This window comes from Mastomys coucha, unplaced genomic scaffold (assembly GCF_008632895.1).
Source record: "Mastomys coucha isolate ucsf_1 unplaced genomic scaffold, UCSF_Mcou_1 pScaffold4, whole genome shotgun sequence".
NCBI classification, from domain to species: domain Eukaryota; kingdom Metazoa; phylum Chordata; class Mammalia; order Rodentia; family Muridae; genus Mastomys; species Mastomys coucha.
Window position 1 is genome coordinate 11,435,357 of NW_022196910.1, and position 26,315 is coordinate 11,461,671.

The following is a 26,315-nucleotide window of genomic DNA, read 5'->3' on the forward strand; positions in this document are numbered from 1 at the left end:
TGCAGTGAGAAGCCCAAGCCATGTGTAGGATGAGCCCTGGCAGACATGATATAATGCAGAGAAGAGTTCAGAAGCACCAAGATGCAGAATACATGAGTGCCAAGTCATCATGGAAACATATTTGTCAGCCCCAGCCAGCAACTTGGCCCTACCATACCCCAGATGAACTGTCCACCCTGTGGAGCCCTTCCCTAGCTCCTGACATAGAAAACTGAGATCAAAGTAAAGCAGTTTGCTACTATGTTTTGGAGTGTGTGTGTGTGTGTGTGTGTGTGTGTGTGTACATATGTGACTTAACCTTGGGCATCATTCTCCATAAACTATCTATCATGTTTCTTTGAGACAGACTCTGTCATTGGCCTGGAGTTGACCACGTAGTCTAGAATGGCTGCCCAGCAAGCCTTGGGAATCCCATCTCTGCCTCCCCAGTGCTGGAATTACAAGTGTGGGTGACCATGCCGATCGTTTGTATGTGGGTTCTCAGAGCAGCGCGCAGATCCTTATGCTTGGTTGCCACACAAGCAAGCATTGTTGGAGCTGAGCCATCTCCCCAGGCCTCTTGGGGTTGTTTATTGTGTAATTTTAATTGAAACCTCTTCAAACATAAAGAATCCAACTTATTTAATACTGTGCCTCCTTCGTCTAAAACAGGGCAAAGGATCATATATGACTCCATAAACTTTAGCCACACAGACCTAGCTTGTACTAAATTAACTAAATTAATACTCCCCAAAGCATGCAGACTGCTTCAGTAAGTAAAGCCCCAACATCCCAGAGCTGACTCCCTGCCCCAGTGAAAATGGAGGTGTTGTAGTTGCTGTAGAGATTTGCAGAACATGACCTGCTGCTTTAAACGAGAGCATTCTAGAGGGATTTGATGAAACCCCAATTACCCCCCAGTAGGTTTTAAAGAGAACTGCTGGTTATTACAGTCACTGAAAAATATCACATAAACACTCCATTTTGTGCCTGGTATCCAAGATTCCTGACACACTTCCTCAGTCCTGAAAGGACAGAAGAGATGGGCCCACTTACGGAAAGGGCTCAGTCAGCAGAGCCCCAGGGGTCTGCCTCCAGTAAAAGCTGTACTGCCTATTAGTTAAAAAGAACAGCCTGACATGAAGGACCCATTGTCTCTGGTTCCTGAGACATCCGACTGCCAAATGCCTTCTCTGTACTATCACAACTGTGTCCTGACCTGGGGCACCTCTCCTCACGGCCCCTGTGCTTCCTTTAGTGAGGCTCTGCCACAAAGTCCTCTTAGTTTAGCCTTTGCCCTAATCCAGAACGTCTGTCTTTCCTTAACTCTGTTGGAAAAGGACCCCAGAAGTATCTTATTCAGTCCATAACAGAAGCACCACCTGGAGCCCTCCCATGGTGTAGGTAGCTAAGGATAGCAGGGCAGAAACACACGGAGGAACCTAGGATGCCACTCAACTCATCTCCTAGCCATGGACTACCTACCTGCCTTGGGCTATTGTAAGACAGAGGATTAACTCCCTACCTTGTTTAAGCAACCTTGTTTTGGTTTGATGTCTGACAAATATAATCTGGCATTAGGCTATCCAATGCATTTAAATCAAGTATCATTATTGGTCAAGTGTGACACATTCACCTCTGGAGAGTGCTTTAATTGAGAACGAGTCTGTGTTCAAAGTGGCGGAATATTGATTGGGAGGTATCCTCAGTGAATGGGGAGCAGGAAAGACACAGAGTAACTATAAAATCCAAGCCTGGCTTTTGAAGGCCACGCGTGGTTTCAGGAAGAGTCAGGCACAGCCACAGGCATCAAAGAGTTTCCAGGAGTGTGAGGTATGGGCGATGCACTCCCAAAGCGCCTTGAGGACAGCAAGCAAGTGCTGTGGGAGCTCAGAGAAAAGGAAGACCTGCAGGCTTGGGTTGGAGATTAAGGCTAAGAGAGCAGGAATAGAATCAGTCCTGGTAGGCATCTTGAGCAGAAGCTTGATGGAGCGCGTGGGGGTGGGGGGTATCTGTTGTTAAGAAGTTCCTCTAAGGGGCTGGAGAGATGGCTTAGCAGTTAAGAGCACCGGCTGCTCTTCCAGAGGTCCTGAGTTCAATTCCCAGCAACCACATGGTGGCTCACAACCATCTGTAATGGGAACTGATGCCCTTTTCTGGTGTGTCTGAAGACAGCTACAGTGTACTTCTAAAATAAATAAGTTAATTTTAAAAAGAAAAAAAGAAAAGAGAAGTTCCTCTAAGTCAAAATCAGGGGATTTAAATGCATTGGATGAAGAGTTTTCGCTTGACCCTGTAGTCATTAGGGATGACCCAGGATGTCAGTCACGATGACCTGGGCTTATGAGAGGGGAAAAGCCTTCCAGTAAGAAGGCTTCCTGGGTTCCAGAGGTTCTTGGTATGTTCTGAGTAGGGGTAGTGAACAGGGCTCAGTGCCTCTTGGACATTGTGGCAGAAGGAACAAGATTGGTAGTAGAACCATGTGTTCCTTCCAGCTGAAAGTCTCTCTGGAGGAACTGAGCAAGCCCACAGCATGTCATCTCTTTCCTTATGTTCTCCTCATTCAGGTGAGCTCCTTGGACGTCTCATCTTCAGAACTGCCCAGGCACCCACTATGCCATGTCCACCCATGTCCTTGGACACTCAGTTTGGCTGAGGGCAGGTGCTCAGCACGCTCTTGCTACTTCTCTTTAGTGGATTCTTGAGTTTCACCAACACTGAACAGTTCTTCTGTAAACACATGTAGGGATGTGCCGGTTTACAAGAACTTGCTAGGAAGAGATTCGTTCTACTTTGTTTTTCTGTTTGTTATGATCAAACACCAACCAAAGGTAACTTGGGAGAGGAAAGGGTTTGTTCCAACATACAAGCTGAAGTCCACCATTGAGTGAAGTCAGGGAAGGAACTCAAAGCAGGAACCCGGAAGCGGGAACTGAAGCAGAGACCATGGAAGAACGATGCTTACTGGCTTGCTTCTCTTGGCTTGCCTGAGGACCTTCCTTATTCATCCCAGCCCCACCTGCCATGGGATGGTACCACCCACAGTGGGCTGGCCCCCTCTACATCTATTAGTGATGAAGAAAACACCCCCACAGACACGCTCAAAGGCCAATACGATGGAAACAACTCTTCAGTTGAGGTTTCCTCTTGCCAGATGTGTCAAGGAAATAAAAGAAGCTAACTGTGGTAGGACTCAATCCTAGACGTTCTCTGGTGAATCTTCCACCCTAGCAGGAGGGTGGGGTGTGGGAAAGGAGATCCTGCTAGATACTTGTTTCTCCTGCTCACTACAATGGGAAGTAGGCCTGACAATGTGACTCTGAGAGCTATGCCAGGGCTCTAGTAAATTATGAAAACAAGAAGCCACATCACGGTGCCCCTCCTACCTCCAAGCACCTGAGCCAAACATCTTCCAGTTCAGATGGACAGACTTCACTGTGCCATCGCAGGAAGGGAGGGGGCAGAGAGGAGTTTCTTGTTCCGCTTGGCCCCAGCTTCACACTAGATCCTATTGACAGCCAAAGAACACAGTGTGCGAATATATTAGCATTACAAGAATGCTGCTGATGCCTCAGTTGGAGAAGAAACTTCTTGCAGAATCCTGTTTTAAGCAGGCCTCCACTGGGCTCCTTGACATTGAAGCAAGTAACCATTTTGCTTCACAGAGAAACTTGGTTCTTGGGCCCAAGGAGAGTCAATAACTTCAATGATCATCTTTGAACATTGTGAACTGCAAAGCCAGAATCAATAACTGCAGGTAACGTGGCCAAACCCTTAGTGTAAAATCAACAGACATCTATAGCCACTCCATTACGTTCGGAAAAAATAAAGACTGCTTGCATTTTACTCATTTGGAATGAATTCTGAGGACTCATGACCATGCCAGGAAAATCAGAGCCTCCCTCATCCTTGTACTCATGTGGTAAATAATGCACAAGGCAAAACATCACACATTTTTTTTTCAGTCATCACAGTGAATACAATGAGGTCTGTTTGTTGGAGGTGAGGGCTTCTGAAGACCTCAGTGTTTCCTCCATGATTGTATACAAATGTTAGCCTAGGAAACTCAACCTGAACTCAAAGTCTACAATGTATTAGTCAAGGTTCTCTAGAGGAACAGAATTGATAGAATAAATCTACACATAGAGACAAAGGGTATTTATTAGAGTGACTTACAGACTGTCCAACAATGGGTTTCCAGATTGTGATTCAGCTAATCCAACAATGAGTATCTACCAACGGAAAGTCAATAATCCAGTAGTTGTTCATCTTGCAAAGATGAAAGTCTCATCTGGTGTTCAGTACATGCTAGGGTCTTGTAGACATTGGCTCTATTGCCAGTGGAGGAAAGGACTGCCGCAGGAGCTTCCTTCTTGATGTCCTTTCTGTAGGCTTTCACCAGATGATATGGCATAGGTGAAATCTTCCTACCTCAAAAGATGTAACTTAAAAGTAGGTCTTCCCACTTCAAATGATTTTATTAAGAAAAACTTCCTCACAGATGTAGTCAAGTTGACACCAAGAATAGCGATTAATACAGAAAGTCAGATCTCAGAAACATGTTAAACTGATACAGGCACTTGTGTACACTTGCTTGCACACTCATGTGTAAATTGAAACAGTACACTCACACAGAGATGTGCATACACAGATATACAAATCATGTATGCATATACACATAGCACATGCCTACAAACTTCTAAGCACGTATACTTACACACACAGGAACATAGCACATGTATGCATGCATAGGGGTTCACTGCACACACACACACACACAGAGGCACAAACATACAGTATATACACACACATTCATGAGCACATACACATTTGCACATATAAAAACATGTGTGAAAAAACATGCATGCACAAAGCATGTGCACACACACACACACACACACAGAGAAAACATGCATGCACATTCGTGAGTACACACGCAGGCTGAGTACTTTTTCTACTCCTGCAGTACTAATACTTCCTGTTGTTTCTTCCAAATGGTAACACATAACTATTCTTGACGGCTCCCAGGATGGATGCACAGTCAGTCATCTGCTTCACCTGCCACAGCAAACTCCTTTTACCTTAAGGGAAACCCAGTGTGGTGCATGATTGAGAACCACAGCAGAGACTCCATGAACAGGATGCATAAGAATCCTGGCCTGTGACATCCTCTTTAACTCACATTTACAAAGTGAAAACAGAGGTAGATGACTCTCGCTGAGCCAGCTCCATTTTTCAGTCCAAGGGCAGCGTGGGCCATTCTAGCATGATGATAGAGAATGGATTGCCCACTAGACCTATGAGCCTCTGATCCTGTGTGTTCCTTCAGGATGAGTCTGATCAGAATGAGCCCTGGTTCCTTGGGACAGGTTGGCAATGGGGAAGGCTCAGGGAGTTTGAGGTGGTGAGTCATTCCTTCTGAACCAACAGAAAGGCAGCTAACTCAGTGGCCTTTTGTAGGGTACCACAGAAATCCCAATGATGATCTTGAGGTTACCTCTGTCCAGTCCCTCTCTTCTTTCAGAGAGCATGTATCAAGCAAGGGCTCCCTGACCATCAAGAAGTTGCTCTAAGGCTCAAGGCCCACTGTCTTCAGAGTTCCCAGGGAATACATCTGCCTCCCACAGCCAAAGTAGGAAGAATGAGGCTAGCTAAGGCAGACTCCACTGGGGCTACAGAGCTGACAGTGCAGGGCACAGGACTGAGTACCTCCACCATCTGAGATAGCCAAAGGTCAGGGCCAACTATGTGTCCTGACCAGCCTTTAGGTGAGGCCACTAGGACTCTCTCCACCATAGGATGCTCCATCTGGGTTCTCAAACACCTGAGCTCCTCCAACTTGCAAAGGTGACACTGGAAAGCACAGGAAGGAGATGAGGATTCCAAAGACACCCAGGCTGCTGGTCATTGGCACCCCTGAGAGAGACACTTGGCCCCTCCCACTCTGCTTCCACTTGAGTACATTAGGGTGTGAGCATCTACACCAGGTGGTTGCTGTGAAAACAAACAGAAGTGAGTGACAGGACTTTGCAAGCCATGCATATGTAAAGAATTAGGAAGCATAAGATAAATAAGGATCCAAAATTACAGTCTGTGTGTGATGATGGATAGTGGCCATGCCCTCTGGTCTTCCAGGGGCCCCTCATCTCAATTCCAGCCTGGAAGGTGTACTTACTCGCCCCTACCCGGGGTGGGAGAAGAAACACCTCAGTGAGTCCACAGAAATTCTAGGTTAAAGCTGCTCAGATAAAGTATTAGAATCAATAAATGTCACAGTGCTCTGAGGGCAAAACAGCTATAGTTCTTTCAATCATAAAGCCAGCCGTGACACTGGCAGTAGTGTATGCTCGGCTGGTGTTTAGTACGCACTGAACCATTTCCCAGATGAAAGATTAGAACAGTGGTCCTCAACATGTGGGCTGTGACCCCTCCAGGGGTCAAGCGGCCCTTTCACAGGGGTCACCTATCAGATATTTACATTGTGGCATATAACAGAAGCAAAATTACAGTTATGAAAGAAATAATGTTGTGGTCGGGGTCGCCACGACATGAGGGACTGTATTAAAGGGTCACAGCATCAGGAAGTTTGAGAACCACTATATTAGAAGGAACATCAGAGAGAACAAGACCACAAACGAGGAGTCCTAAGGGAAAGGACTGAATGAATGGCTGCCTTCCTCATAATTCTACACCTCCAATCTGATTGAGTTAGTTGACAGTTTGTCTAATGGCTGGCCCCAACTCCTTCATGGGATTGAGTTGCCGCTCTAGGGCTGTGTCTCATAGCAACAGAGCATTAAAGGATGTTAACTATAAGCCAGGTGTGGTGGTGTATGCAGGTGGATCTCCCTGAGTTCAAGGCCACCCTAGTCTACATAGCAAGTTCCAGGCTAGCTGTATAGCTAGAGCTATACAGCGGAGACCCTGTCTCAAAGCCCTTCTCCCCACAAAGAATATTGACTTTGTTGCAATAAACCCTTGTAATAAACTGCCAACATGGCTCACAGCAGGGTGTGGAGATTGCAGGCTGGGTGGCCAGGGTTGCACCCAGTTTCAGAGTCCTTACTGTCTAGCCTTGAGCCCAGGCAGCAGCTGGTCTTGAGTTTTCCAGGCTGTGCAGTAAAGCAATAACACTGCCCTCCTTGGGGGGGAAGAAGGGATTAAATGAGATGGGGGTGGGACAGTGTTCATCAGAGGCTGGCACACTGAACAAGATCACAGGTAAGGACAGAGAACAATCCCTGGTTGCTTTTTGCCCCCCAAGGCACATGCATCCTGGAGACACCAACCTGGGGGACTTGGAGGGTTGAGCTCCACACTTGGCTGTAAGGACGTTCAGTCTCTCAAATTCAGCATCTTCCTTCACCTACCACACTCGTGTGCTACTAGCTGTGACCCCAGGTTAGTCTATAAATCTCCCCAGTTCCCAAGGGTCTAGTTTAGAAACCCCAGCTGCTGTCCCAGACTGCATGAAGGTGTGGGCTGTACGGTGCTTCTCTCAGCTGAAAGATCCAAGCTATGTAGCTGATTCTGAACTACCGTATGGTGTCATCTCTCACTCAGAGAGCGGGTACAAAGAAATAATGCCTGCTCCTCTCTTTCTGCTCCTCAAAGAGAAGCAAGCTCTGAAATACAGCGTTTTTCAGGGCTGAGAATTCAGAAATACAGAGGCAGAACCCAGCCAGTCAATTAGGCCACAACAAGTAAAAGGTCTTGGTTTTGCCATTAACGAGGCCCCAAAGACTAAGTCGGCACTCCTGCAAGTGTGGGGGCGATAGCAGGGTGTTAAACAAATTCCTGTTTCATTGAGTGTGCATGCTATAGCCGCATTCACTCACTAAAACAATAATAAAGTGCCTACTGTGTGCTGCATGCTGTACTAGTGAGAGGTAGGTTGCCAGTAGATCTTAATTACTAGTTTAAACTGGTAAGTGCTGATACTCTTGGGCATGTACTAAGCACTCAAGGCTGCTTAAGTGTTTATAAACAAATGAGGGGGCCCACACTGCCAAGCAAAGAAACTACATCTTTAAGAAAACCTTCCTAATGCGGTACAGCTGGCAAAGGACAGTGTGGAGACTGAACCCAGACTATCTGACCACAGACTGACGGTGGTAAAAACCAACCCGATCCGACAGTTCTTCGAATAAATAACGTATTCTCCTTATGAGTCTCGGTGGCTTCAAGTCCCTGTTTGCTTACATCAAGGTCTGGGAATCAGGACGGATCCTGTCTGTTCAGCCACAAAACTTCTTCGGATGAAAAGCAAACCTCTCCCGGTTCCAGGGGCAAGCCAGTTTTTAAAGACAGCCTTCTCAGAAGCACAGAGGCTGCTGTGGGCCCTGACAAATGACAGCAGGCACGTTGACTTGCAAGGTTGAGAAGCGTCTGGCTGGACAGGGCTATTTTTGGTTTAGAGATGACTTTGATGAGTTCTGCCTCTGCTCCCTGGAATCAGAAGTGCCACCTGGGGCATAAGGATGTGGCACAGGAGGGGGCACATTCCTTCTCTGCATCCATGAAAAGCAGAATCCCCAAGGACCAGAGAGCACCTTCCACTTTGAAGCATCTAGCTATTTGAAGCTACCAGCTCGGTTTAGTTCCAATAATGGGTCTCTTCCATTTTTTTATTTTATTTTATTTTTTCGCATTTGGAGCTCTGCCAAAGGGTTCCAAGCTCAGAATCTACCTCTCCCTTGCTCCCAAACCCTGTGGCCCAGTTGCTTCTGGGAGCCTCAGCACTATGCTCTGGGGTTCCCAGCTTAGATATCCAGAGCCTCTGGGACATTAGAGACCAGTGCTTTCAGACTGAGCATCTGTACAAAAGGCCAGTAACAATAAAATATATGAGAGAGGAGTAAGCCTGCTCAGGGAGTGTGCAGGGTATGGGGTGAGAGCCTCTTTACCTCTCCCCACCCCTGAAGTCCATAAGGTCTTTTATGGAGTGATGAAGCTTGTAAAGCAGGCCTCACAGGTGACATACAGAGGACACATTCCCTCCATCCTCTGGGGAGGCTTGGAGAGCGTCCTTTGGTTCATGGCAGATGATGTGGGTCTGATAGACACACAGCTTTTGCCTCTTCCTCAGATCTGAAGGAGGCTGTAACATCAAGGCCGAAACACTCCCGGGCTGTGGGGTTGATACCTCAATGTCACCTGCTGCTATGTGCCCATTTTTTTTCCCTCCCAACTTTCTGTTGATCCATGGACCACTCTGGCTTCTCATGAGCTGTTTTCACTGCCTTCTCTACCCTCCTCACTCTAGGAAGAGCTTGGTTCCTGGTCTTCTTTCTTCTACATTCTCTTCTGCAATGGCCTTACCTCCCTTCCTCACTGTAAGAGACTTCTGTGCTTGGGATTTTCATTTGAATCTCCCTGGTATCCTATTCTCTCCTGAACACCATCCTTGTCTGTCAATGAGAGCATCTTCCTCTGATGTCTGAATGTCTGAAGAGTAGCCCATATCTAGCCTCAAAATGGGGTCTGTGAAAGACAGAGCAGGAGCAGAGCAAGACAGGAAGGGACTAGGACCAGAGCTGCTGAGGGGCAGAAACTCCTGGCTCTCCTCATTGTGTTGCTCTTTGGACACAGGCATCAGTATTTTATGGAGTCTCATCTTTGCCACACCCTCACTGGCAGGCTTCCTGGGGGCCTTTGTTACCACCATGACCCAGGGAGGAAGCTAGCAAGGAGTAGACCTTGAGAGTCCCATGCAGTGGCTGCCATCACCCCTGACACTCTTCTCCTCCCAAGCACTGCCCTGGCCTTACGTCCTAATCCAAACGGTCTTATCCACATCAAACTCACATGGCTCTGTGGACCTCACCTCAGTAGCCACCGCCGCAGGCACAATTCTCATGTGCAGAAGTAACTAAACCCACCCTGACCTGCAATAGGCAAGTCTGTCTTGGCTCAGGTCAGGACCCCTCAGAGTTGGCAAACCAAACACCTACAGGGTAATGGCTGGAGGCCAAAAGAGGGAAGGGCTGGCTCTGCCTGCCTGCCTGCCTCTGCCTACCTGGCTCTCAGCAGTTGGACTTCCTAGAGACATCAAGGAAAAGAGAAGTCGTGAGTCATGCTTAGATGCCCTATGTTCACCCCAACTACCTGGGTGGTACCATCTGCTGGATCAGGGAGAAACAGAAAGACATGCCACACAAAGAAAATCAGTTAATCCACGTGACCCCTGCCTCTGAGGTAGTCACAGCTCTTGAAGGATTTCAGTTCCTTTCCCTGGCAGCCACCCTGATGGGCTCTCAGATATAAATGTGCTAAGAGAGGTTCATTCCACTCTGCATCCGGCACACCAGATCTTCACAGTGATTGCTCCAATTGGCTCAGCAGACATCGACCAGGACCTCTCCTGTGATCACGTCCATTGTGGGATGGAAAAGAAAATGGAAGATACCAGTGGGAATGGAAATTCATTCCCCCCACACTCAGATTACATCTGTATCACAAACATGGCTTCCCGAAAGTGATCAGGAGGAAAGAGATGGTGGTCTCTTTCCCAGGAGACAGTGGATGAGAGATGGACTAAGAATCGGGGTACATGGAGTTCTGGCTCCAGCTCTGCCTAGGGGCCTTGGCCAAGTCATTGTCTCACCCTGGGTCTCAGTTTCTCCACTAACACTTGAATCCTAGGCTTCCTTGGGATGAGGTTCTTCGGACTGCTGTTGAGTGCCTTACCAACTTGGGGCAAGTGCCTAAAGGCCTTGCCTCCTCAGATTCTTCCCATATCAGATAGGAGGATGACGGTACCTAACTAGTCTTGCAGCAGCCAGCCTTTCATTCCAGCACATTCACTGCACTGGGACCAACATGAGCTTTTTACAACACAGATTTAACCATAGACTCTCCCTCCTTAAGTGCTTTCCAAGAATAAAGTGTTTGCTGCACAAGCATAAAGACCTGAGTTCAGACCCTCAGAACCCACATTCCAAGCCAGGTATGGTACCGCCTGGGACATTAGTTGGAGAATAATGAAGGAAGATGCCAGACATCAATCTCTGGGCTCCATAAATATGTATACACATGTAGACCCTCACATAGACATGCATACATATGAAGAGGTGTATATACGCGCACACACACATATACACGTACGCACACACACATATACACGTACACACACACACACACACACACGCACACGCACACATACACGTACACACACACACACACACACACACACACGCACATGCACACGCACATGCGCACACACACACGCCCACACACACACACACACACTGATTTGAGGCTTTCCAGAGACCCCCAGAAAAGAGACTTAATTTGGCAGATGCTTGGTCTGATCTTTCCCCATCTCCATTCAATTCTCTCTTCTCTCATGGTAGCCATACAAGTTCCACTTCCTTCCCACAAGGCGCCTCTCTGCCACAGGCCTTTTGCACATGCCATTTACATGTACAGAACACTCTCTCTGCCAAATTGACCTTTCATAGGCCTAACTCAAGCTTCCCTTCCTTCAAAGAGGCCACGTTTCCACACTTCCAAACATACCAACAGCTTCAGCAGAGACCCACACTTTAGTGTGCCTTCATAGTGTGGCAATAGCCACAAGGTAGATTTTACCTCTGCATTACTATTTTGAAGATAAACTAAATTTGTCACAAACCCACAAGCACCAGGGAGGAGGGGACTGTGTTGCCTAATGTCTAACACAGCACTTGTGGAGACAACCATAAGAAACAGAATAAAGTCACCAACTCCTGCTTACCAGGCCCCTTCCAACAGCCCTAAGGGCTATGCTTCACTAACAGTCTCACTGAAGAAGAGAAGAAAGTCATAGAGAGGTTAGATGACTGACCCTATACCTCACGGTCAGCCCGTGCTATACCCCACGGTCAGCCCGTGCTTGAATCCCAGATGTCGGTTTACTTTCACACAATTTAAAATCTTTCACCCAGTGAGGTGGGGTTCTGAGAGCAGGTCCTCAGAGCAAAGAGTTGGGAGTCAGGAGAATACGATCAAATAACCATTTAAACACAATAGCTACTATGCTGAGTATTTATCATGGTGCCCAACACTATTTTACTTATCCATGAATGTCAACCCTCCCAACAACCTATGGAGGACTACCATTCTTCTCATTAAGTAGGGTGGAAATTAAGACTATGAAAGATTCACTGACTTAACCAGGGTCACCTGGACTGTAGAGAGTAAAGACAGAATTTGTACCTTAGTTTCCCTAACACAGAATTCTGTGCCAAACCCCTGTCCCACCCCATGCATCAAGTCCCACTGAGGCCAGACAGGGCTGCCCATTTAGGGGTGCAGGATCCACAAGCAGGCAGGCAGGTAGGGAAGTTCAGAGAGAATGAATGGCATGCAAATGCAGTTTGGCCACTTAAGTCATTAAACTTTTTGTTCCTTAACTTCCCCATCTGCAAATAGGCTTGATAACACTGACTTACGGATATTGAAGTGGACAGATATCTAAAGAGCTTATGCCCCTCAGAGAGAGTGTAAAGTTGGGGTTAAATTAGCTACCTATCAAGATCCCATAATTCCTAGTCCCTTTGCATCAAGTTAAGACCAGTATGAGCTGAGTTATCATCGGAATAGAGAAGGAATTGATATGCTCCTAGCCAGAATGGTCCCTCCCATGTAACAACTCGGTTGTTTTTACTTCTGTCATTAACTAGACTTTACATGAAAAAGAAAACTTCCTGTTGGTTTTTGCAGTGCTATAGATTAAAGGTATTAGGTGTGCTGGGCAAATGCTTGACTACTGAGCTACACTCCCAGCCCGAAAAAACAAGTTAATTGTGTTCTGCCACTAAGATATTAGATTTACCTGATACATCAGTTAGTCTTGCTCTAACCCACACAGACATTGTTACCAGAAGTGAGGGTGCTTAACATGCGTGACATTATTAGAAGGCAGAACACTGAAACCCAGTGTTATGCGGTGGCTCAACTGTCCTATGTGGTAATTTAGACATCAGGACTAATGCCCAAATGAGCTGTGGCTCTGCAGAAAGAGGTCAGGGGAGATGATGGTAATAGAATGTGATGATTAGCTCTAACCCAGTTTAGCGATTATTAGCTGAGGCACAAATAAGCCAGTTTGCAAGTCAAATGAGAACAGAATAGTGAAGAGGTGAAAAAGATAACAATTCCTAGAGCCTCAAACAATAAGAGAAAGGATAAAGACTTGTAAGTGAAGTAAATACAAGATGAGGGTTGTAAATCTCCACTTAAGCCTAATAGCTTCAATGTGTGTGCTAGGAACTTGAGAAAGAAAGAGAAGTAAGTGGGTAAAGAGGCAATACATAACCCAGGCTATGAAATCTGGTTCAGAAAATAAACCTGAGTGTGTATACTAGCACTCTGGATGTCTGCTGGGCGTGGTTTGAGCACCTACCAAGGGTTCATTTCCATTAAAATCTTGATTCCCAAGATGACACTTCTGAGAGGTGAGGCCTAGTTGAAGGGCTTTGAGTCACTGTGGGTGTGCCTTTGGAAGGTAGCTGACTGACTCTTTGGTAGTTCACTATAGAAAGATTTTTAAAAGCCCTTGTTTAGTTCCATCTCTCTGTCTTGGCTACAAAGGTAACCCCACTCCAACAGAAACTTTAATTATTGATATATGCAATTGCTATCTTCATAGAATTTTTGACACAAGAGAGGCAATACCAGTCCCATGACCTTGCTTGAGTTGAATAAACCTTTTTTCTTTGTAAATTTAGTTGCTTCATGTATTTTAGCATAGTGACTCAAAGCTTACTAATACAATGGCATAGATGACAATCCCACTAAACTGCTCTGGCAAAAAAAAAAATCGCTAAGCTTGGGTTTTAGAGGTCTTATTGTTAGAGCCCTGAATTAATCCCTGATGCTTAAAAGTTCAAGTAAAGGAACTCTACTAGAAAAGATTTTGAGCCTTTAAAGACATGGCGCCTTGCAAGACCCACTTCAGGTGTGGCCAAGAATAAAGGAGAAAGAAAATCTTCATGCTGGACAGAGCAGGGAGTGGGAAGAACAATGGAGCAGCAAGTTCTTCCCAGAAAGCAGAACACAGGCCTAATCCAAAAATGCCATCCTTGGCCATGCACACAGGGCTTGGTTGACAAGCTCTCATAACCACTAAGGACCAGTGCCTGCTGTGGGTCTCTCACGAGTCCCTTTACTAAGAGGAAGTTTCACTGTGGCTAGTTATCCTAGTCTGTTGCAATATGGTGTGTGAATGCAGATAGGCAGGGAACTTGTCACTACCAGGTGCCTAAGCCATGAGTTGTCCCATTAAATGCAGTGAATGGGACTGAACATCATTCTAAGTTCTTGAATACTAAGTCGGGAGTAATGTTCAGAGAGAAGAGAAAATTATGTGAAGCCAAGCGTGTGGATGGATACAAGACAGATGTGGCTAGATACGGCTAGTGATACATGAACCAAGTGACTTGTCCTGAACCAGGCATACGGATGCTTGGTAATAAGGCAGATGTGGCTAGATTTGGCTAGAGATACATGAATCCAGTGACTTGTTCTGAAAACAGCTTTCTTAAGTCCCCTCATCTTGTCGGGCTGGATGAGTGCAAAGGAGATGCTTACAGGCTACATACTAAAGATACACAAAGCCATCAGTCAGGGCTCACCCCCTAAATGATGCTCCTGACTCCTCCAGCCCACATTTCACCCAACCAGAGGTTAAGGGAACAAGAGTGACTTTAGACTGAGATTTGGAAATTATCTTTTATAACAGCTGATGTGACCATAACAATGATAATACGTAGACATCATTAAAAACAGTGCCTGGTTTGTAATGGGCTCTGTGAGTGCAGCTATTTTTTCCTACAGTAGATACCCATTTTACAGATAGGAAACCCAGAGCTGGCATGGACGTGTGACCCCAGAGTCGATTAAGGCATATAGTTACCTCTCAGTGAGTGATAACCACGTTATTTATAGATGAGCTTTTAGTCTGGCTTGAGGCCACAGGTAACAACAGAGGGAAAGTTAGGAGTTTTTTTCCACTTCAGAGGCCATCAGAACCCTACCTGTGACCTCACGCCTCCACCTGACCCGTCACAGGTTTATTGGGTCATTACTATTATGATGTTTCATGAAACACACACTTGCAAACACCCCAGCAAGGAACAGACTCCTGCACAGAAAACCAAAGAACCTTCTACTGACCCAAATTTCTGGTTTTAATTTACAAAGAGACAGTTAATTAAAAATGTACTCTGAGACCAAAGGCGCCGCTCAGTGGGGCTCCTGAGACAGCTTCGCTGCCTCCCTGAAGACACTGAGTTCCCTCCTGAGGCATTTTGTCCAGCAGAGCCACTACACCACGGCAGAGAAAGGCGCAACCAGGCCCACAATGGGAAAACTGCTCAGCCACCACAGACTCAAGAGTTCACAGGGCGAACCTGCGAGCAAAGGACCTGCGAGCCCAGGGCGAACCTGCGAGCAAAGGACCTGCGAGCCCAGGGCGAACCTGCGAGCAAAGGACCTGCGAGCCAACTAACCCACCTCACCAGCGCTTCTGACTCAGGGGAGTCCCCGAAGGCAAGAAGACTATGCAGAACCTCCAAAGTATTCTATCACCAGCTGGAGTGATCTGTTTGAAAAGGAAGCTGTTATTAGGATGTCCCTGTATGAGGCTGGCACTGTCACAGAGCAGATATGGTCTAATCCTGTAATAGTCCTCCATGATAGGTTTGCATTTCTTTCAGTTTTTTTTTTTAATGTGTGTTATTCTCTTTTATATGATTCTCACCATACAAACAAAATTCATCACAACAATTTACCTGCTAGAAGACAGAGGAGCCAAGAGTGGAGACTCGATGTTTCTAAGCAGAAAGTTCTTCCTCGCTTTGGGCAAACTATGCTGCCTCTTCCAGCCTTCCCTGCACATTTTTCTGCATAGATAACAAAGTTTTATACTAGGATCTCTGTGGCTTTTGTCAGGGGTGAGCCTTTTTCCCCCTGAAAGATATCCTACAATACAGAGAAATGCACAAAGCTAAATTTCATGTTGGGATGCATTTGGGCAAATATCAACAGATACTTCTATTAACATATGGACATTTCTATCACTCAGGAAGTTTAGTGAAGGTGTACCTTCATGAAAGACATCTTTATCATCATCATCATTTTAAAATAAAATAAAATAATCTTTCTTTTCACTTCGGCCACAACACCTTCTGGTGACTAGGGCCATGGAGTTAGGCTCACCGGTCAGTCTCTGAAGTAGATACAGTGAACTATTTGATACACACACATACATACACACAGACACACAGACACACACCAATTGAAGTGTTGACCTCAGGCTCCCTTCACAATGAGCATATGGGTACATTGATCTAGTGTGAATAGAGAAGGGAAATACTACAATGCAAGATTATAACCACAGCTGCCACCATCATTTTAGCCCCTACCAGGCACCAGGCTGACATCCTTAGGACAAAGAATCTCATAATTATGAACTTGGTTTTACAGCTGAGGGCTGTCTGTGGAACTCCAAAGAACAAACAAATGGCAGCCTTGGAATCCAAATCCAGGAGCTATGACTTTGTACTCTGATATCATAGCAACTGCCTTACAGAGGCTACATTTGACACCCTAAAGACTGAATGATCTCATGATATTCATTTAGTCAACAAATAGTAGAAAGTATTTACAGTGTGCCAGGTATTCAGAAGGGAAGACATGGGATGAACAGAGCTTGAGAAGGAGTGCATCCTCTCAAGGAGGAGGACAGATCACTGGTGAAGCATCATTTCAAGGTTTAGTAGAGATCAACTAGTTCTGAGGGCATTCAAGATTCAGTAACTAAGGCATGACAAAAGCCTCTGCTCTCTTCTTATTTTCAGTGTTAGTAGAATGAATCAAGTCAAATGTTCCCACGCCACAAAAACTCCATCAGTCCTTTGGGGTCTCTTCCATGCTGCCCAGGCTTTAAAAACACCTAAAAACTAACACAAGAAAACCCAGATCTGAAGAGTAGTACAGCACCACAAAACAAAGATCATGCTCGGGAGCTCTGCAGAAAAGGCTGAAACCCAAGTCTTACCCAGCTAATGTTGAGGCCCAAGCCCCGCCCAGATGATGCTGGACCAGTGGGTGCTAGCTCTACTGTGCTCTTTGTTTTCTGAACTCAGCCCCACTAGCTTCATGATTTCCCAGCCTTGGCAGTTTAGTATCTAAATCCATAGGAAAGCAGCTGCAAAAGTGGCAGTATAGTGGGGCAAAGTCTCAGAAAAACCTTTTAAAAGAGGATTCAAGTGCTGGCAAGATGGCTCAGGAGGTAGAGGCGCTTGCCACCAAACCTGGGAACCTGAGCTTGATCCTCAGGAACTGCATGTTGGGAAGAGTGACCTGACTCCCATGAGTGTCTTCTGACCTCCACCATGTTAGACTGCAAATTGTCATGTCATACCCCATGTCGGCCCCAGGTATCCCCTCAGAATCTGCATCCTAGAGAGCTCCAAAGCTGCTAGCCACCCCCGACCCCACCCGGGCCATCCAGCTCCAAACTGCTTCAAAGTGGCCTTTACTTCCCTAGCCCAAGATGGCCCACAGAGTCTGGAGAGCAAGCAAGGGCCTTCACTTCTTTCTTTCTGTTCCCAGCCTTGGCTATCATGCCAGCTTTCTCGGGTCCTCACCAACAACGCCCCAATGTCAGCAGGAAGTAGTCACAGAAAAGATTGCATGCATGACTCCTTATCATTTATTATCAAAAGGGGGGCTGGGACGTTAGGTCTCAAACCCAGGAAAATGGCCTACTGAGATGCCTACTTAACACAACGAAGTGGACCTGGCTGCCAGGCTCTCCTGGCAGCCCTCAGTCCTTACCTTTATAGGGTGTGGCTGGTACACCTTGCCCCTACCCTAAACTTCAGCACTGGGTTGGGCTGCCCTTTCTCCTGTCTAAAGAGCATGGCACCTTTACTCCTACCTTGCCCCTTCCTACTTCCGTACCTTTTATAATAAACAAAAGAGAGGGATGTTGGCACTCATCTCTTGGGTCTGGCCTGCTACACCTGTCTAGGCATCTCTACTACTAAAGACGTTATCATCTCTCTCTTCCTCTTTCGGTTTACCTTTCACTCTTTTTGGTCTCCTGCATCTCCATTCCCCCCTCTCCTTACATGACTTGGCTCAGGGTCATGTTCACTCTAGGCTCTCCCAGATGTCTCTGCTTCTGATAATGCTCTACCTCATATCTACAATAAACCTTCTCCAACCATACCTAGGAACAGTCAGGTCCTTTCTTTTCATTTATTTATTTATTTTTCATGGAGATCACACTGATCTCCATATGGGCACCCATGCATGCACACCTGTACACACACTCACACACATTAATAATTAAAAATGAAATTCAAGAAGCTCAAAAGGCAGTTAGCTTCTTTAAGGACATCATTGAGCAATACAGTACAACGGCTTACGTAATTCAACAGGCATCAAGTAAGTTCTAGCTGGGTGTTAGGTACTCCCTTTGGCTTGGAAGATGAAAAAAAAACATGCAAAATTAGTACTGACAGTTTAGAACCTCAGGTATAAAAGGTGAATAAATAGAAACAAAACAAGAACAGCAAATTGTATGGCGTCAGTGCTCAGCTGGGTAGGGAAGGAAGTAGGATAGCCTGAAGTCAGGGAACTGATCGGCACCTGAAGTTACAGGCACAGTGGCTAGGAGTACGGGCATTGGAGTAGGCCACCTGCGTCCCAACAAGGAATCCAAAAACAACTGCCCTCCTTCCTCCAAAAAGCTCCATTTGTGCCTCAGTTTCTTGCACTGTATAAAGGAGATGCTAGCAGTGCTTTGGGGTTTGTTTGTTTGTTTGTTTGCTGAGACAAGGTCTCATGTAGCCCAGGCTGGCCTCAAACTTTGCTACCTAGCCAAGGACGGTCTTGAACTTCTCATTTGTCTCCATCCACTTCTGCATGCTAGTATTGCATGACTGGGTTGTTCATTCAGTGCCGGGAATTGAACTTGGAGCTTTGTGCATGCCCAGCAAGCACTCTACCAAACTGAGCTCCACCCCCCAGCCTGACAATTATGCTAGAAAAAAGGTACACAGAGTTTCAGTGTATAAAGTGATCCTGGGAACGGGTTGGCTGCGATTGCCTTTTACCCAGTGTCTACTCAGTCCCTGGCATTTAAAAGCTGTTCAATAAATATTGAAGAACAGATGAATCCACAAATGAATAAATTAGTAATGTTACTGAGTTAAAAGAGGGAAAAATCTATTCTGGAAGGTGTGTAGTCCTTAGGAGGGTTTGCAGGTTAGAAAGACTGCTGTGCAAAACAGTTGAAGAAACAGACTTGATGTTTAGTGTATGTTTGGATGCCTGAGACATTAATCACTCATACCTTAGCTCTTCTGTATGCTTGCCCAACCATTTTGAACAAGCCCGTAGAGAAATGAAGAGATCAGGATGAAATAACAGCATGTCTTGAACCAGAAAAGGCTGAAGGAAGAGCCCTGAGTCCCAGGAGTTAAGCTGTGTGGTGTGTGGAAGTCTGATGGCTTCAAGGCACAACCGCCACACACTCACCCTGCCCAAAACCAGCCCTGTGGTTTTCTCTTCCCTTAAATTAGCCTTACCCCAAAAGGGATAAACACAAATGCTGTCTTTACAAGAGGCTAAAGATCCTAAAAGCAAAGTCTATTTGGAAGAAGATTGGCTACTAACAGAGCTATGGGAGGAGCTGAGGGCATACTGTGTGTTAAAACCTGCATTCTGCAGACCGGTGGACAGAGGCCCAGAAAAATCACCCCAAATCTCTCAGTTCAAGAGAATGCAGACCGAGAGGGAACAGGATGCGGATGTTGGCAGACTAGAGCTTCCTCAGGGTGGGGAAGGGTGGTGGGAATCTCTGAAAAAGTAAAATGAGGGAGTAAAAGAACCCCAAGAGGAAGAGAAGGAGTTGCCTTGCTGAGATAACTCGGGCTAAGGGGTGACTGCAGTGGGGGCACTGGGAGCCTCCAATAGTGAGAATATTAAGCTGGTCTGTGCACTTCAAAACAAAGAACAATTCAAAACTCGGGGCTTTGCAGGTTGATCCCCCATTCTGAGAAAGCACACAAGAAGCCTCCTGCTCTGTCACCAGATGTTTTCATTCTCAGTGGGATGTCCTGTGTACTTGCTGCACGAGAGTCTGTGCTGTGCAGGTCTGAACCGGTTGGTATCCTCTGGGAAGTATGCCTTAGGGCAACAGGGGGATGGGTGGGGGTGGGCTTTGGCAAAGAGATTGCAGAAGAATCTCTGGGATCCAGGCTGATCCTAGCCCCTCCCCAACACACACACACACACACACACACACACACACACACACAAGCTCTGCTCTTTTCTTCCCCTCCCCCACGATGATCACATCCAGGTGAAGGGATTCAGTCAGAAAGTCCATCAGGGTTAAGTTTACAAACGGTTAAAGCTGGAGCCTTATACCTCAGAAGCTTGCTGGTTCGCTCCTTCGCACACTCACAAGGCACTTGCACACACATGCGCCGGCGCACCCACATGCACACTCTTGGCACCCCAGAGGCCGAGCCAGGTCAGACCCATCTCTCCTTTGGCTTGGAGGAAACAGACAGGCTGTGACATGAATGAAATCTACCCAGAAAGGCTGCCTTTTCGCTCCGACCACGCAACCTCGGGCCAAACCGCCTGGAATACGTAACAAAGTTTTATTTCGCTTTTAGAGTCTCCAGTTACTCTTCTACCATTTCCTGTGGAAAACTGAAGCTTTGAAGTGTCTAGCTCAGGCTTTTGCAGAAGGGGACCGCCAGCGTGAGACCCGGAAAACAAGCACCCTAGCACCACCCCATGGGCAGCCAGGACCCCAGGTTCAAACCCACCCGACGCCATCCAGTGAGGCGCGATGAGGGGATTTTAGAACTCCAGAAAAAGGTCTCCCGTAGCTGATAAACCCTCCCTCTGCCCTGGGTCCCTTAGTGGCTCTCCTTCAGCCAAGTGACAGACAGATGCAAAACACCCGCCAGGGTCTGGAATCCTTGGCCTTGCCCGTCGCTAAGCCACCCACCCTCCACCCTCACCCCACCCCCTCACCCCCCACCCTCTGTACTCCCAGTTCTGGGTTCAAGTGCTCAGAAATTGTTCAGGAAAACTTAGAGCTATGCAATGTCGCCGCTCCACCACCACCACCTACATGAAACACGTTTAGGCCCACCCAGCTCTGTCCTTCCACCTTCGCCGCCCGCTAGCCATGCCTTCCTAGCGCATCCACAGCGACCCCAGAGGGCCTGGGGCAAGCGAGAGAATTGCACCGCAGACAAATGAACCCGCCTCCTCCAGATCTTAGCCCAACTCGAGGGCACTGGAATGTGGTCCCTTAAAGATCACAACAGGGTTCTAGAAGATATGCACGAGATTCAAACGTCTCGAGCCTGATCCGGGTAAAACAACACACTAAATTAAATGTAAAATAAAAGGGTGCTGGATTTTGCTCCCCTCCTGCGGGAGGCAGCCACCACCTGGCCCTGCACAAAGGGGGCGGAACCCTGTGTGCTCCGGGAACATTACTACCAGTGTCAACCACGCGGATCCCAAGCTCAGGAGTGAACCTACGGGTTCCTGGCTGTCTCCACTCTGGCCCCTACCTCTAAGGCCGTGGAGAGCGCGAGTGGCCAGAGAGGCGCGGGAGGGGGACAAGAGGCAAACTTGAGCCCGGAGTTGAAGGAGTTGGGAGGGAGAAGGAAGGCATCCGTACAGCCACTTACCACTGGCGTTCTTCCCACAGATGAGGTGCTGGTAGGGCTGCAAGAGCCCCCAGATTTCCGAGTCGTTGTTGACCGTGTGCTCCAGGGTCTCCACGGTGAATTTGGGCGCTTCGTGAAGCGTGTGGTGGTGGTGGTGATGGTTGGCGGCGGCGGCGGCAGCGGTGGCTGTGGCTGGCGGGACTGCGGTCGCCGCCGTGGCTGGCGGGGCGCAACAACTACTGCCCCCGCTGGCGCTGCTGGCTGCGCTGCAAGGGCCACCGCTCGCCGCTCCCCCTCCCGGCGTCTCGCGCTCCTTATCCGCGGCAGGGGCTCCCGGGCCTGAGCCGGGGCCTGGGCCAGAACCGGAGCTGGAGCCAGGCCCGGGACCGCTACAGCTACGAGGTAGCCCGGAGGCCAACACCCGCGTGTAGATGTCCCGGAAGAGACTCTCCATACAGGCGGTCAGGTAGATGGCGGCATGCTCGTGGATGCGCAGCGCCACGCGGCTGTCCACCATCCAGCGGTACACGCGGCCCACGGAGAAGGTGAGGCCGCATCGCGCCGACTTGCCACGGCCCAAGCGGTCGCCGCCAGCGCTGCTCATGTTATAGAGGGACAGCGCGGCCAGCGCGGCAGCGGTGCAGTGAGCTGCCAGGCCCCAGGACAGCACGATCTCCATGGCACTCTGGATCTCGTACTTGGTGCACTTGGCGAAGCGCAGGCTCAGGCGCTGCGCCTCTTTAGCGATGCGCACCAGAGCCCGGCTTACCAGCATCGAGAGCTTGGCCAGCGCGTCCTTGGGCAGGCTGCCGGGGACCGCTGGGCCTGCCCGGGGATCCCGCGAGCGCAGCAGCAGCAACTCCAGTTCCTGGAGGGTCCAGGGGACCTCGTCGAGGTCCGGCAGCAGCCGCGAGCAGTGCTGACCGGCGCAGTCCAGCCCCTCGGAGTCTTCCACCAGGGCAGTGTTGACGGTGTCAAAGCTGTTGTGCCGGCTGTGCATGGAGTCAGCTAGAGGCGGCCAGCAGCTCCCGCCATACGGGGACGCCGGGTGCGAGTCAGAACAGCACAGAGACAAGTTGGAGGAGCGCACAGAGTCCGCCGCTCCACCATAACCCGAGTCCAGCGTCAGATCTTCCAGCGTTCGCACCACCGGCTTCTTACCTCTCCTGGCCATCGCTGCGCCACTTCATGCTGCAGCCGCCGTGGAGCCGAGGGGAAGGAAAGGCAAGGAGCTGTGGGCACCCGGGTCCTCGGGGACAGCGGGGCTCCTCGTCGCCTAGGCTCACTTTCCCACCTGGCGTTGCCAGCAAGTGTCACTACTTTCGCCTGCCTCCCCGAGCCGTCGCCACTGGAAGGTACACCGCGGAACCTGAAGTCATCTTCTGGAGTCGGGGCCAGAGCTAGGGCGCACTGAGCCGCGAGCCAGGCCGGGAAGGAAGCTCCCGCCAGGACCCGCGCCTTTCATCCAAAATAAAAGTGTCTGTTTTTCTCCTCCCTGGGACCAGACGGATGCAGAAGCCTCCGAGCGCTTGCCACAGTGTCGCTAGGACCTAGATCGCCCCAGATACGGCCGCCGCAGCTCGGCCGGCAGCGGGCTCCCGGCCGCGGTTCTCCGAGCTCCCGCCCCGCACTAAAGCGCTGTAGCCAGGCGGCTGCAAAACCCTGCTGAGCCCCAGCAAACCAAGCAGTCAGAGGGCGGGCGTATGCAAAGCAGGGCCATCGAAGAGCCAATGGAATCTGGGAATGCTAATTACTTAGGTTTTTTTTTTTTTTAATTCCTCCCTTCCGCGCGGCCCCGCCCCTCAGACACGCCCCCGCCCCCCCACCCCTGGCCTTGACCAGGGCTGCAGCTAGCAGGGAGCCGCGGCCTAGGTGGAAGACTGGAGAACAGCCATCCTGCAACTGGAGTTCCCTAGTTCCCGCTTTCGGACTATTGACAACATTTTCATTTATATCGTTATTTGTTCCACTCTGTGGTTCACAAAGTGTTTGCCTGAGGGTCACTTTCTGTTTTGGCATTTTAGATTTCTCTTTCCTTCCCACCATCCTATACAAGATGCACGTTTGTTTTCTCCTCCCTCTTCAGCACCCTGACTAATTCAAGCGGGTGCCTCTTCTCAGCCTGGGCTTGCTACAGCGTGGAGGGAAATAACCAGGAAAGTAGAGCTGGGGAGACAGATGAATGCCACTGGGAAGCGAATCTCTAGTCATAAACCACCTGTCACTAGGACTTTATAGGTTTGTTAGGTAGACAAGAATCTGCACCACCCTAAGTCCCAGGGTTTCTGGGGTGGGGGGCATGTGTGGGGAAGGGCACGTGTGTGTGTGTGTGTGTGTGTGTGTGTGCCCACCCGCGAACATGCTGGGGGGGGGTGGTTCCTGGCCACTCTGCGGTTCTGGTGGACAATTTTCTAGACAGCTCAATCTTAAATTTGTGCAGAGGAAGAATTATTCTTTTCATAAAGAAAGATACAAAATACACGTGTAAGTTTGCTGCATTTCTGTATCTAATGGCATCATTGCCTTGGCTATTTGTCTGTTCCCACCTACCTTAGAAAAAACCTTATTCATCCGAAGATCTTTAGCTCCCTCACACAATCCTGTTCCTACAGGAAGCACACCCTGATCTCTCACAACTTCCTTGGGTGTTTCCACCACCCCACCCTTTTCCATGGCTTCACATTTCTGGGCTTCTGTCACTCTGGGTCGCTATCATCTATTTATTTGTCTGATTCCACGTTGGGCTAGGGAGTTGTGGTAAATGTTATGAGTTGATGAGGGAAAGGACGTGCTTTGAACTGCTAGTTTGAATGTTCGACTATGGCCGACAGGGATGTGAGAAGACACTCAACATCACTGGCCATCAGGGAAACTGCAAATCAAAACCATAATGAGCTGCCAGCTCATGCCTGTTAGGATGGCAATTATCAGAAAGTCAAAAGATTACAAGCATCAGCAAGGGTGTGGAGGAAGAAGAAGAGTGTACTCTGTTGGTGAGAAGGGAAATTGATATAGCCATTATGGAAAATAATGCCAAAGATCCTCAAAAAATTACTAATTAGAAGTACCATATGATCCAATAATCCCACATATGGATCTTTATCAAAAAGAAATAAAGTCACTATTTAAAAGATCTATTTACTCCCCTCTCTGAAGCATAATTTGCAAGAGCAAAGAGAGAATATTGTTCATATCCAAAAGGAAGGAAATCTTGCCATTTATAATAAATGGCTAATCTGAACAGTGTCATCATATTGAGGGGAATGTCTCACAAACTCAGTAACAGCAGAATGTACGAGGGTAACTGGGTACAGACGGGGCGGGGAATTGTTCAGCACACAGACTTACAGTTACAGATGATTGAGTTCTAAAGTTCCTAAAGACATTACATACAAACAGGATGGCATCTATAGTGAATGATGATGTATATAGGAAGTTTTTTGTAAGTGTTCTTATCAGGCAGGGGAAAAGGTCACATGTATGGGTTGAGAGATATGTTAATTATCCAGATTATGGTAATTATTCACAATACATATATTAAACACCACGTCGTACACCTTAAATGCCTATCATCTTTGTTTGTCATTCATATCTCAGTAAGAATGGGGGTGGGGCATGAGCATCTGTGGATTACCTGCTGTTCATCCCACATATCTCACATCATCCTGTAATTTCCATCCTAATACACATCCATAGCAGCACGTTCCCTTTCCTGTTCTCTAATATGAGAATCTTCCTAAAGTTTAGCTCTTATATTGTCACACATAACAAAATCAAAAGCATCAAACAATGCACATTAAAATATGTGAGCTACTTTATTTATTTGTTTATTTATTTATTTATCCCAGGTACCTAAAGTTTACACTCATTACCTGGCTTTCAGGAGTCCCACACTATTCTTAAACTCCCTTTCTGTAATTTCACACACACACACACACACACACACACACACACACACACACACACATAGACAAAAACAGAGACAGAGAGACAGAAACAGAAAGAGAGACAGACAGAGAGACAGAGAGGCAAAGACAGAGGCGGGAGACAGAAGCAGAGGGGGCGCTCTCTCACATACACACATTGCACGCTCTGGGCTCTAGGTCGAATCCCTCCCGCCCTCTGATATTCCAAGTCAGAACGCTGCTGTCTCTCCCGTCCCCTGCCGCTCCTTTTGTGCAGATGTCCACCTCCCCTCTTTTCTTCCTAAAACCTCCTCTCTTTTCAGTCTGTGGGATTCGACTCCATTTGAGAGTGCTGCGATGTTTCCCTCCTGCTGCTGCCTGCTTTCCTCCCAGGCAGGAGAAGGTATCCCCATGCACGTGGCTCAGCGCTTGTTCTAAAGCGCTTTTCATTTCTCTGCACAGTCTCCTGGTTGCCTTATCCACCTCAAGCCTGTATGCTGAGGTGTTGAGCTTGTTGAGGGTGTTGAGTGCTGGGTGGAGCACAGCGAGCAAAGACCTGAGGACGCCTCGTGTATGTGGAGGAAACTCACCCAAAGCAACTCAATGCACTGCACACTCATTCATTTCTTCCTGTGGTGTGAGGTCAACCTGGTACTGGCTGTCTTTGCCACTTTGCCAGCCATATGCCCCAAGCTCATCCGTTCCATCCATTTTCACTTCTGTTTTCTTA

General features: G+C 48.0%; 1 protein-coding gene across 2 annotated transcripts in view; it reads right to left on the bottom strand.

Moving 5' to 3' along the window:
• Btbd11 (BTB domain containing 11) overlaps positions 1–23,379 on the bottom strand; it is a 262,443-nt gene extending 239,064 nt beyond the window's left edge. The window contains exon 1 of one of the 2 annotated variants that reach the window (XM_031350227.1): positions 21,702–23,379. In XM_031350227.1, coding sequence (XP_031206087.1) covers positions 21,702–22,854 — 1,153 coding nt within the window. In that variant the 5' untranslated portion in view covers positions 22,855–23,379. The remainder of the gene's footprint in view (positions 1–21,701) is intronic. The other variant, XM_031350226.1, reaches the window with a different exon arrangement.
• Positions 23,380–26,315: the final 2,936 nt, after the last annotated feature.